The sequence below is a fragment of the Oryza brachyantha genome, chromosome 1, assembly GCF_000231095.2.
Source record: "Oryza brachyantha chromosome 1, ObraRS2, whole genome shotgun sequence".
Classification (NCBI taxonomy): Eukaryota; Viridiplantae; Streptophyta; class Magnoliopsida; order Poales; family Poaceae; genus Oryza; species Oryza brachyantha.
This window is the reverse complement of record NC_023163.2, coordinates 11,484,507-11,497,095: the sequence shown is the minus strand read 5'-3', so window position 1 is coordinate 11,497,095 and position 12,589 is coordinate 11,484,507. Positions and strand designations below refer to the sequence as shown.

Here is a 12,589-nt window from a genome sequence, read left to right as displayed (position 1 = left end):
CCCGCTAGAATTACCGTCTTTGTCATCCCATTATCTCTTGCTACAGTTACCTGATTTCGTCATCACACTGTGAACTGCAACCTGGCAATTGATCAATGGTGAGATACTGAATCTTGATTCATTCCCATAAGGGCTTCGGGGATAATCGAGTGCTACGTGGCCAAAGTGGTCTCCGCATTTTTTACGTGATTTTTTTTTGAATGGTACAACTCAGGACACACACAAACACACGCCACACTCACACCACAGCACACGCACGTACACACGTGCGCGTCCCTACTACACGCTTAGGATTTCGGATGCGCACGCGTGTGAGAAGAAAAATCACTGGATGAGATACGCGAGTTGCGATCTCAGGATCAAATGCGCGTGGGCTGCTCCCACGCCCGCGTGGCTAGCCACCAGAGCAACGCTCGGTTCTCTCTTTAGGTGATTAAATCATTGGTTTTTCACCTATGGGATTCACTTTTCTCCGTATCTGTTTCTATCTTGCGCTTGTTTAAGTGTTGAAATAATTGCTTGATAAATTGCTAGTTGCTCCAGTCTCATACATTATCTACTCATACATTCAGTGTTTTCCTTTCCTTCCAGTTGTCATTTCCTTGGAGTTCATATGAGAGCGACTTTTTTTTTCTTCCAGAAGTTGCTTATTGGTGTTACCAACAAATCAATAATAACTCAAGCCTTGTTTGCTCCTGTTGTAATGCATGTTTCTGAAGACCAGGAATTTTGACAGAAATGCTTCGATGGAGAGAAGACTTTAGAACCAACACATAGAAAGCAATTTAGCTGAAGTAAAGCCCTTTTCTATCAGTTGCTTGTTGATGTTGCCAATAATAAGTCAACCTTTTTTGCTCCAGTTGCAATGCAGGTTTCAGAAAACCTGCAATTTTGACAGAAATGCTTAGATGGAGAAAAGGATTTAGAGCCAACACATGCAAACAATTTAGTTGAAGCAAATTATGTCATAGTGAATGAGACCCCCCCCCCCCTTGAAGATTTGTAGACGAATTTCCTTATCCATAAGATTCAGCCTTCATGTGATGTATGATGTTGAAATAATTTTTACTGTTTCATCAGAAATTTTAACAGTGGAACTCTTTTCTATAAGCTTTTGGTGTTGTTATGCACATGTCATTTCTTGGACAAGAGAAAACCGTGGCTACAAAATGGTTGTGACTACAGATTCTTTATCACAAGGTTGCTAGGCTGAGAAAATGAGGTGTTCCTGAAATCTTTGTGCACAGTATTATGGGAGATTGAAATTTTACCTACATGATATGTGGATTGGAAAATGAGAAATTTCATGCAGGATATATGGTTGAATTTTCTAAATTGGAACACTCTAAAACTAACAAGCTGTCATATGGTATACAATTTTGAACACTCTTCATTTTTGTCATAAGTAGCAAAAGAGTGTTTCTGTTAAAAGACTTGTTTTTTTTTGGCCAAATGATTTTGGAGTTGGAAAATGTGTATATACGAGTATAGGTGAAGATGAATGTTGAGCTATACTAATGCTTCTGCTTTTCTTAGTTTTCTTGCATGGAAATTCTCCTTGAAGAATCTCATGAGCACTCCTTTTTCTACCAGGTACTAAATTTCCAGTCTGGTGCTTGGTGTTACATATGTGGCATTTGCTCCTTTGACAGTTACTACCTTCTTGTTTTTCTTTTGCAGCAATTGTTGAAATGTCTATTTTCTTTTTGTCCTGTAGTATAGTTCAGATTTCAAAGTTTATGAAGAGGAACTATTGTGCTTAGATGATCTGCTAAAAAAGAGTGCCATTAGTAATCATAATTGGTAGTTGGTATGTCCCTGAGTAAGATACGGTCTGCAAGTTTACAAAATAATTAACACCCTCGTCTCTTCGCTTTTGTTTATGCTTATAAGCTAAAATTTTTTCAACCTTAAATTTAGAGTTGATTTTAAGGTTTTCCATAGTAGTTTATTTTTTAGTGTTGGCTTTTAGATTATTAAGAACATGCATATATAAGTTTTATTCACAATTTTTTTGGTTTGTAAATATGTCGGAATTTTTTTTCTCCAACAAGCAAAATGGACCCTGAATCTTTGGTGGTATTTAACTTTTTGCCACTCTTAAATTTGGTCGATAATAGATATGTCACTCGCTGTCTATAACATGTGGGCCTTCATGTGTCAATGACATATGGGTCTAGTGGCAAATCTGTTACCACTAAATTTAAGAGTGGCAAAAAGTTAATTATTCTGGATGGTAAACTCGAGATCTGCAACTGCACACAGAATAATGATAACATGCATACTCTGTAAATGAAACTCCTATAAGCTTCTCCAGCAGCCTCTCAAGTTAAATGAAAAATATATTGAGCAACAGAAACTGGGGTGTTGTTCACCCTTATACCATCAACTCAGAGATTCGGAGTTTTTTCATTATAGTTTATTTTTAGACTTGTAGCTCATTAAGAACATGTATATAAATTTTTATCCACTAAAACCAACAGGGTGTACAATTTGCAAAAGAAATTTCGGTCAATGTCTTTTGCAGAATTATTGGCTCCTATTGTTTTGCTTTTTGGAAGAAAAAAAATGAAGTCATGTTTTTCAAACAAAAATAATCTACATGCAACATTTTTATATACGTGTCCATAATGACTAAAAAACAAACGGGGTAAAATACACTATGATAAAAAAATCCATAAAATTAAATATTAAATTTGTATTTTTTTACTTATAAATAAATAGTTACACTGGTAACCATTAAAATCAACTTTTCAACTCCCTTGCATTTTATTCATTTATTGATTAGTGTCTCGAATAATTTGAAAATTTCTTGGGACATAGAGTATTGTTAGATGGATCGTTCTCTGGATGGGATAGAGATGGCTGCGATCAAGGCAATATTCTTCTAATAGATTAGTACATAATTAATTAATTATTAATATAAAATATGTAAAATAGATTAATATAAATTTTTAAAATATTTTTTCTATAAATTTAAAAAATATACCGTTCAGAACGAATGAAGAAGAACGCGGCCTTTAGTTTCGCTCTTCTCGTCATCCATCAGCACCTCGTAAATCGTAACTGGGCCCTTGAGGCAGCCCAATGGACCCTGCAATTTTGCAGTCGGCCCAGCCCAGCCCATGACCGTCCGGACCACGCGCAGCCGCCGACTAAAACCCTAGCTCCTCTCTCCTCTCCTCCCTCTCGCCCTCGGCCTCTCCTCCCTTCCCTTCCCTTCCCGTCTCTTCCCTCGGCGGCGGCTAGAGGAGGAGGGGAAGATGGTGAAGAAGAGCAAGAAGAGCAAGAGCAAGCGCGTGACGCTGCGGCAGAAGCACAAGGTGCTGCGCAAGGTGAAGGAGCACCACCGCAAGAAGCGCAAGGAGGCCAAGAAGGAGGGGAGGAGCCACCGGAAGAAGGTCGAGAAGGACCCCGGGATCCCCAACGAGTGGCCCTTCAAGGAGCAGGAGCTCAAGGCCCTCGAGGCCCGCCGCGTGCAGGCGCTCCAGGAGCTCGAGCTCAAGAAGGAGGCGCGCAAGGAGAGGGTGAGCCGCCCGCCACCCAGCGCTTCTCCTCCCTCCCTCCCTCTCCACTTCTGCTCTTGTGCTATATTGTTCTTCTAGATCGAAGCTGATGACGATCTTTATCAATGAGATTCTTGAGCATCACATTAGTTTGTTCGATGGATGAAGAAATATGAACAGGTGCTGTAGGGGTAGATTTCATGCCATAGGTGATGGATGCCTCGGGGGCGAGTTTTTGTTCCTGCCCGAAACAAGATTGATATGTGTAGATGTTTTTTCACTGTTAAATTTGAATGCACATATATAATTAGGGCTTTTATAGCACTGAACTTCCTGAGATTTCATTACAAATTTTATTTATAAACACTACACATTCACTACCAGAATGTAGTGGACCTATAGTTTTGTGATAGTTTTTGTGGTTGATATGTAGTTTTGTGATACTACTCCTTAATCTGTAGTTTTCGCTAGTTTGGTCAAAGTATCTATAGTTTTGTGAAATTTACTCTGATTAAAATGTTTCAGCACCTTATTTAGTTTCATTTAAGCAATAATGTTTCTATATTTGTTCCCTGGGTATGTGTATTTTATGTCTTGCTTGCACTGTTTTACCAATGATAGAATATTGTGACACCCAATATTCAGGCTAGGAAGAGAAAACTTGGATTGCTCGAGGATGAGGACATTGCTAATTTGGCCTCTGCAGCGTCTGCTCAGAGCAGCGAATTTGCAGAGAAGGATGCATCAAAGGAGAATAATTCTTTAGAAGTGGCTAAGAGCCAAGGTGAGGTTCACTTTTTTTTTTTGAGAACCCGAGGTTCACTTTTCTAATCTCATGCTTTGCTGCCTTACTGTTTGTAGTTACATTATTCCTAAACCTGTTGATTTTTATCTCCAGATCATTCAGAGAGAGCCTTCTACAAGGAGCTGGTTAAAGTTATTGAAGCTTCTGATGTGATTCTTGAGGTTCTCGATGCCAGGGATCCGTTGGGCACTCGTTGCATTGACATGGAAAAGATGGTCAGGAAGGCTGACCCCAGTAAACGGATTGTTCTACTTCTCAACAAGATAGGTATAGTGCAGGTTTTGTTTGTGTTTGGAGTTTACTCATGTTATGTTTGCTGCTGTGCAACATCTAAATTTCAAGCTGTGCCATCTAGATCTTGTCCCCAAGGAGTCTGTAGAGAAGTGGCTTACATACCTAAGAGAGGAAATGCCTACTGTTGCATTCAAGTGTAATACCCAAGAGCAGAGGACAAAACTGGGATGGAAATCATCAAAGCTTGATAAATCAAGCAATATACCACAAAGCAGTGATTGCCTTGGTGCTGAGAACCTGATCAAATTACTCAAGAATTATTCCAGGAGTCATGAGGTAACTTATCAATGATTCAATGGGCAGTGTACATGGACTGTTGTTAGAGTTTAGTTGTTGAAATAATCTAAAATTGTTAAAATTGGCAGCTTGTCAAAGAGTGCTGTTGATGCCTCACTTGGTACTAGACTGTTGAATTTCCATTCTGTTAGTTTTGCGTCCTGTTTTATGCAAACCATATTAACATTGATGGTAACAGTAAGTAATGATTTTCTATTGTCAAGAATGGGCTACCTTAATTTTCTATTTACTATATGGACACAGTCAAATTTGTCTATTCCAGGTTGTTTTCCTTCATTTTGTCATGTTTGTGGTACTATTTTGTCACTATTCCCTAGTTGTGTTTCCTTTCTGCTTTGTTTTTCTCTTATAGATGATTTTATTATTTATATGACCTTACAGCTCAAACTGGCAATTACTGTGGGTATTGTTGGTCTTCCAAATGTTGGCAAGAGCAGTCTGATTAACAGTTTGAAGAGGTCCCGTGTGGTTAATGTTGGCTCCACTCCAGGGGTTACTAGATCAATGCAAGAAGTTCAGTTAGACAAGAAGGTGAAGCTGCTAGATTGTCCTGGTGTTGTCATGCTCAAATCTTCCAATAGCGGTGTATCTGTAGCCCTTCGCAACTGCAAAAGAGTTGAGAAGATGGAAGATCCTATCAGTCCTGGTAGGTGTTAGCTTGCATCATTTTGTTGCTATTCAGATAGTTCTGCTGATATCTTCATCTAATTAGATATGCCTATTTTTCATGGTTTATTATGTGGATATTAATAATATCTCATCTAAATCTAAGAATATATGCACTAAATGTTGCTGCAAGTGCATTGTATCATGACTTATTCAATTTTCCTCACTTTACATCCTTTCAGTAAAGGAAATTCTTGATCTATGCCCGCACGAGACGTTGCTATCCCTTTACAGGGTGCCAACATTTACATCGGTAGATGATTTCCTTCAGAAAGTTGCCACTCTCCGGGGTAAATTGAAAAAGGGTGGTATAGTGGATGTTGAAGCTGCTGCAAGAATTGTACTTCATGACTGGAATGAGGGTACGATTTAATGATTCCTCCTGTATTGACTTTTCTTTATTCTTATTCATTTCATTTCTGAGTTTTGTGACTGTTAATTTTAGGTAAAATACCCTATTATACATCACCGCCTAAAAGGGATGCTGTGGATGACTCGGATGCAGTAATTATTTCAGAAACTGGAAAGGAATTTAACATTTCTGAAATTTACAAAGCTGAGTCATCATATATTAATGGTCTGAAATCACTGGAGGAATTCAGTCACATTGAGATTCCATCTAATGCCCCACCACAGATTGATGAAGAGATGCTAGAGGTATTCTTTTTTAACTATTGTAGTTTTGTCAAGTTGAATAATCTCTGTTGTATGTGTATGGATTGCATGAGATTTGTGCTAGGAATAGGATTGTCGTGGGTGGCATCATCCGTGACGCTTGATACTGCAGTCAGATAATATAACTGTATTGTGCTAAGCAGGATGGCAAGAAGCAGAATGAGCCTGTCCAGGAAAACCGTGACGAGTCGATGTCCGACGCTAATGAGCGTGAAGGAACCAAGGCGACCAGCGTGAGCACACAGCATGATAAGCTGTACACTGCGGAAGGCATTCTCGATCCTCGCAAGAGAAAAGCGGATAAGAAGAGGCGCAAGGCAAACAAGTTCAGTGTGCTGACCGACATGGATGCAGACTATGACTTCAAGGTGGATTATCAAATGAAGGATGATGCCCTGGCCGAAGATGGCAGCGATGGTCGAGACGAGGAGCCCAGAGAAAGTGACCCTATGACTGGTGTCGATGATGCGTGAACTTAAATGAGGTTACGAAGTAGATCATAGATTCTACTTGGCTGCCAACCAAGTTTTGTCCGCTGTTGGAAAATATAATGGACTGCTTGAGGCTTTTTCCCCTACTTGTTACTTGGATAATACACCTTCATATTGAGTAGGAACCAAATTTTTGGTCCATACGCATGCAATCCACCTCTCCGTATCATGCTCTTTTTTTTTGTTGGAACGATGGAGCCATGCTTACTAGTCTCGAAGGGCATCACTGATTCACTTTGCGCTATCGTGTTCAGAGTAATTCAGTCTTTAGCTTCAATAGAGGATTATACATCCGTATCTGTTTTAAAATCGAGTTGATAGAGCGGATTTCAAGTCCTAGGAATGCGTACATTATAGTGTCAAAACCTAAGCTAGAGAATGTTCTCATGATTTTTTTTTAATTTTAAAGCTGACAATCTAAAAACCTATTTTAAATATAAACCTTTTTTCCCACCAACTTGCATGGCGCGGCAGTATTATTTGATTATAACAGCGTTAGTATGACTAAAAGATTCAGATTTAAAAGTGGACAAAAGATTCATATTTGAAGATAACTTTTAAGAGTTCAGTTAAAAATAAAAAATAAATATGTTCAAAAAAATAATAAAAGTTATGTGTTCATTATGGTGTCTAAAACAATCAGTATCTCACTAACAAGTGATCTGCAGCACATATGCGCAATACCATAGGAATTAAAAGGATTGTCAGACCAGATAATTTTGTAGTCTAAACAACCATGACACGTGACAATCAGATAATTTTGTAGTCTAAACAACCATGACACGTGACAATCAGATAATTTTGTAGTCTAAATAATCATGACACGTATGAAAGGGCCTGTAGCCTAGTAGTTACAAGGGCCTTAGTAGCAACTAAGATTCTGGGATTGACTTCTGATTGGAACGAATATTCCACGTAGACCCAGGATGCCAATGAGAGGAGAAGGTTCCGATTGGTGTACCTCACTTCCTCTGGACATCACAGAACAATAAAAAATACAGCGGGTGCTCTTCAACGTATGTAATAAGTGTGCATAACACATCTTGTGACAGGTGAGTAACCATATTAGAAGAAAAAAAACGATTGTTCCCTGCAAAAGGCCTGAGCCATACAGTGTAGAACCAGAGTTTGGGTAGTCCAAATGTATACTCTTAAATCTCATTAGGTTCATCTCTTAACAACATATCAGAAACAACTTTGTTGCTCGTAATTTCCAACTTTTTCCTTCAAAAAGCACAGTACTTTCATAAACACATGACATATTTACATGCAATTTTTGCTTGCAATCAGATGAGAATTCATTGAGGTTCTGTTAACTACTGAGATCCTTGTTGAGGGATCTCTTCGTTATCAACCTCTATCTCGCGAAGGCCCTCAACAGGTTGCCTGCACATTGGGCATTTGTTGGTTTGGTACCTTAAAGTTTGAGCACATTCCCTGCACAGGCACTGCAAAAAAGGAACATGCTATTTTTAATAGATTATCGTAAAACTGAACAAGGATATAGTCGTTATTTGTCCAGCATCATCGCTAGCTACTTGACATGGAGCAATCTATTCATGAATTTATTACTGTGGTATAAAAAGTGAAATAGTACATAAAGTTATTGTCATTGCTTTAATAATGAATACAACGAGGGGCTTGCAAGTGCTAATAGTGGAGCAGTGGGTGGTCGCATATAAGACCTTTGATGTGCTTTATGGAAGGTCTGTTTTCCATTTCTGGGAGAAAGTAAAGATGCACTTTGGCCCAAAAAAAAAAATTCTTGTGTTTGATACAAGGCACGGACAACTAGGTAAGAAGTTAAGAGTTAACATTACAATATTTTTTATCCCTTCGATTAATGGCAAGATAACTGGAATGCTCATTGAAGAAAAACAGATTTGATCTAAATCTCTAAGGCCTGCTAGGGAGGTTCCCTAATGCTCTGGACCATGACTGGCAGTTTTTTATTGGTGGGATTTGAAATTTGATAATACACCCTTTATCTTATAAGTTCAACTATCCTCTTGCAGTCCTCCAATGGCACATTCCTTTCGCTTCTCTCTATCCAATTTAAAGCAAATCAAAGATAGAAAATGCCCAAAGGATTTAACTCCAAAGTTATCTGTTAAGTGGAAGGAATCCCACGAGAAAATTTATCTGTTTTTTCCAATGCTATCTCCATAACAATATATGTTTAAGCAGATATACAGTTGTCAATAATTTTTGTTTAAAACTAGTTTCAATAAGTTTCATGATGTGATCTTTGATTAGTTTCAAGAATATTTGGTAAGAAGGTAACTTACCATATGCCTGCATGGCAGAACGGCAGTATCTCTTGGTTCAGAAAGGCAAACAACACATAATTTCCCAGTATCGTCCTCACGAGCATTCTTATTAGCTGTGTTCCCAATACCATATATTTCCTGTAAGACATATCTAATTCCATCTACCCAAAGGATCTGCTGCACAACTTGGACTCCATATTCAGCATTGTCTTTCTTCACAAATATAGCATATTTGACTAGAGATTTTGATTCTTCTGCCTCATGTGCCCCTTCTGATTCTTGGTTGCCTGATACATCCATTTCTACTTTGAATGCTATAGGGAATACACCACCTTCCCCAACGCTAGTTAGCTCAGATTCCTCAAAAAGAGAGACATCGATTCCTGACCCACATGGTTGCTTGAACTCCTGACCTCGACCTTCTTTGAAAGGTACAGTCACCGGTTGAAGCATTTTTTCCTTTGTGGCCTTCAAGGCACATTCACCATCTTCTTGTGCAAAGAAGTACACAGTTATGCTGTTTGCACGAAGAATGGACCTTTTAGTTAAACATAACATATGACAATCCTATAAGAAATTCAAGAAGCAATGGGAATAAGCAAAGCCAATACACATGCAATTCTTCCTTCCAACTTCAAGACATAACTGTACTAAGAAAAATCAAAGAGTGTCTGAATTGGAGCTTTCTAAAAAAAAAATACTATTTGAAAAAATGACGCGTGCATATACAAATTAGATAGAGTCTGTAATTGGAAATGAACCTATTGATGATATCACCACAATCCACAATTTTTGAAGCACAGTTCTGTGTTTTCCTTTCAATGTTTATCATGGTTGGATTTGCATAAACATGGAACAACAGAGATTAATTTCTGGCCAGTTAGATTTCTTTTTCTGGAAAACGCAGGAGAACTGTGCTTCACTTCATTTCATTAAGAAAAAAAACAAACAAATCACCTGTACAACCAAGTATTCACTAGCCCTACACCTAAAACACACCACACAAAGCATCACACAGGGCGACACACCACCAAAATAACCCTAGAACGGCCTAGTGACCCAGAGTTAGGACCTAGTTTGGTTTTAAATTGTATATCAGGTAGGACCTTGTTTGCAGAAGAAAAACTTTTGAAAACAGAGTTCCACTGGATATGCACAAAGCAAACTGGTTTGCATAGGACGACCTTTGAGAATACATGAGTTAGGTGGAGATTACCAACAGGTGCCCAAATAACCACGGAGTCCTTATATTTGGAAATCCCGCACATCAGAAAGGACAATATGTGCAGAATGCATTCAATATGCCATGAATTCATTGTTTTGGTGGAAACTAAATGCTCCAAATCACAATTGCTCTATCTGTTGGAAGTAGAAATGAATCAGTTGATGCTCTTTCCAAATACACAAAGTCATTTTATGATAGACCTTTCACAATTGATAGGGATATCCCTATGGCTTTGTACACAGAACTTCATGAGTTTTATCTTAACATGTCCTTCTTAATCTTTGGTGGGAAGATGACATATTTGACAGGGATAAGAACTATTAAACATGGAACATTTTGAGGACATAAATATAGCTTATACATCACAATAGACAGAACTGAATATAATTCATAACAATAGTAACAGGAATTTCGAGGATCTCACTTAATATGATTTGGCAATGCTGACAATAAGAATGAAAGTAGACATCCAAAATCATTAAGACATATCAAACTGAAAATAAGTCTATAGAGTATGGTGAGTGAGTCACATGCCACCACCTAAACAAGTCTAATTCTTAGAAGACTAACATAAAACTATAGATTGAGCTGATGCTACTTTCTTCAACTTCGTTTTCACAATCAATACCAAGTTGGCCGCATGATTTTATTATATGCTCATGCAGTATATTCGAGTAAGAACAAATGCTTCGGCCAGACGAATCAAGCAATATGTACCTGATCTGATACCAAGTTTAACTGCATTCTAAATTGAAGAATTCTTACATTTGGACAGGGAATCACATTTGTACAAATAGAAACAGCAGCACACAATTGAAAGCATAATACCCAACAACATCTGTTCGTGCTAAGTTCTCCGGCAGAAATTTTAGTAATGTAGTATACCAGTGTAGCGATCCAAATATCCTAAATCAAAGCTACTAGGAGAGAAAGGAGCGTGCAAAGAGAGTGGAAATGAGCGGGGGACCCTTCACCTTCCGGGGGCATCGGCGTCGAAGGAGAAGGCGAGGAGCAGGACGCGTCCGCCGTCGTCGGGCACCAGCCGCAGGGTGTCCCCCTTGACGATGACGCCGACGCTGACCGCGACGGCCCTGTGGCGCTCCACCTGCGCGGGCACCGGCACGGGCGGCGGCGCGGCGGCGCCGGGGGGCAAACGAGGGTAGCTGTGGTAGTACGGAGGCGGCGCCCCGTGCCTGTAGGCGTCGAGGTGCGCCGGCGGCGGAGGCGGGCGAGGGCTAGCGCCGCCGCTCGCGATGTTGCCCATTAGGTTCGCGTTGAATTTGTTGATGGTGGTGTGTACGCATAAGAAACCATTGTAAATTTCACAATGCCGTTTCACTGGACAATTCCTAAAATCGTTCTACGCAAAAGTACTACTCCCGCTATGTCTCTTTTATACAGTTAAATTTCAGATATCTATTTTGAACATTTGTTTTATTTAATATTTTATAATGGTCAAACAAAGACAAAAATTAATGACGTTAAATAAAAAATGAAGGGAGTAGTGGTACGTTGCCAGTTGTTTCATCCAATATCGGTTCGAGAAAAAAAAATCATCCATACAACCTTAATAAATTATACACTAAATTACATATTTTTAATTAAAGTTTTACTTTGAACCATCCATTAACAAATTTCAGGTCTTGGATTTTGTTTCATCCACCCCTCCAAACTCTTTCATCTTATAGAGCTAGAGCTACTAATAACAGTAGCCAGTAACCTTCAAGGGTTTAGGGTCCTTGTTGATTTTTTTCCACCACTCACGTGTGAGAAGACCATGATACGTAGAGTTGGAGGAGAAGAATAGAGGTCTATATAAGATGAAAAAGAGGGAAAATTTGGTCAATGATAGCCTGAATTGGAACTCAAGTAAAAAAAGATGGCCAATATGCAATTCACTCTATGCTTTATTTAGCTGATATATTTATCAATACTAGGGCCACGTTCGTTTTGGGTAAGTTATCCGATACGAAAAATATAGTAATATATTAGTAAATGATTAATTAATTATTAATTATAAAAACTTGTAAAATAGATTAATATGATTTTTAAAGTAACTTTTCTTAGAATTTTTTTAGAAACAATATACCATTTAATAGCTCGGAAAGCGTGTACGCGAAAACGAGAAAGTCTGGGTTAGTAAGGGGGAGAAATAACGCGGCCAAGAAAATTATGCTAGACATTTTCAAAACATGTACATGGCAATATTTTATTAGTGGGAGTTACGCTAAGTTTTTACAATTGTTCAGTGAGTAAGCAAGCAACAAGACATTATACAAGAGGAGTGTACATTTTAAGTCAATTAATATGCATTTACTAGTAACTGGGCTCATGCTTTTGTACACAATGGTCAAAATAAA

At 38.6% G+C, this 12,589-nt stretch overlaps 2 protein-coding genes across 2 annotated transcripts; one reads left to right on the top strand and one right to left on the bottom strand.

The window, feature by feature from the left end:
- The first annotated feature begins 3,174 nt into the window (after nt 1-3,174).
- On the top strand, nt 3,175-6,968 carry LOC102699442 (guanine nucleotide-binding protein-like NSN1). Its single transcript, XM_006644117.3, has 8 exons — nt 3,175-3,527; nt 4,152-4,290; nt 4,405-4,578; nt 4,667-4,881; nt 5,284-5,548; nt 5,751-5,930; nt 6,014-6,225; nt 6,387-6,968. Exons 1-8 carry the CDS (start codon nt 3,264-3,266, stop codon nt 6,714-6,716), a joined length of 1,779 nt encoding a protein of 592 aa, XP_006644180.1. The 5' UTR covers nt 3,175-3,263; the 3' UTR covers nt 6,717-6,968.
- A 616-nt stretch (nt 6,969-7,584) lies between these two features.
- LOC102722534 (probable E3 ubiquitin-protein ligase LUL2) lies at nt 7,585-11,554 on the bottom strand. The gene is made up of 3 exons (XM_006644114.3): nt 11,204-11,554; nt 9,023-9,521; nt 7,585-8,182 (listed from the first exon to the last, which is right to left on the bottom strand). The coding sequence occupies exons 1-3, from the start codon at nt 11,491-11,493 to the stop codon at nt 8,051-8,053; spliced, it is 921 nt and encodes a 306-aa protein (XP_006644177.2). The 5' UTR covers nt 11,494-11,554; the 3' UTR covers nt 7,585-8,050.
- Between the last annotated feature and the right edge of the window lie 1,035 nt (nt 11,555-12,589).

Bases quoted from the DNA above. Each gene is read 5' to 3' on its own strand.
- LOC102699442 (XM_006644117.3), top strand. From the start codon at position 3,264: ATGGTGAAGAAGAGCAAGAAGAGCAAGAGCAAGCGCGTGACGCTGCGG. The intron at 3,528-4,151 runs GTGAGCCGCCCG...CCCAATATTCAG, and splicing joins AGGAGGCGCGCAAGGAGAGG to GCTAGGAAGAGAAAACTTGG. The intron at 5,931-6,013 runs GTACGATTTAAT...TGTTAATTTTAG, and splicing joins ACTTCATGACTGGAATGAGG to GTAAAATACCCTATTATACA.
- LOC102722534 (XM_006644114.3), bottom strand. From the start codon at position 11,493: ATGGGCAACATCGCGAGCGGCGGCGCTAGCCCTCGCCCGCCTCCGCCG. The intron at 9,522-11,203 runs GTGAAGGGTCCC...TCGTGCAAACAG, and splicing joins GACGCCGATGCCCCCGGAAG to CATAACTGTGTACTTCTTTG. The intron at 8,183-9,022 runs GTAAGTTACCTT...CCTTTTTTGCAG, and splicing joins TTCTGCCATGCAGGCATATG to TGCCTGTGCAGGGAATGTGC.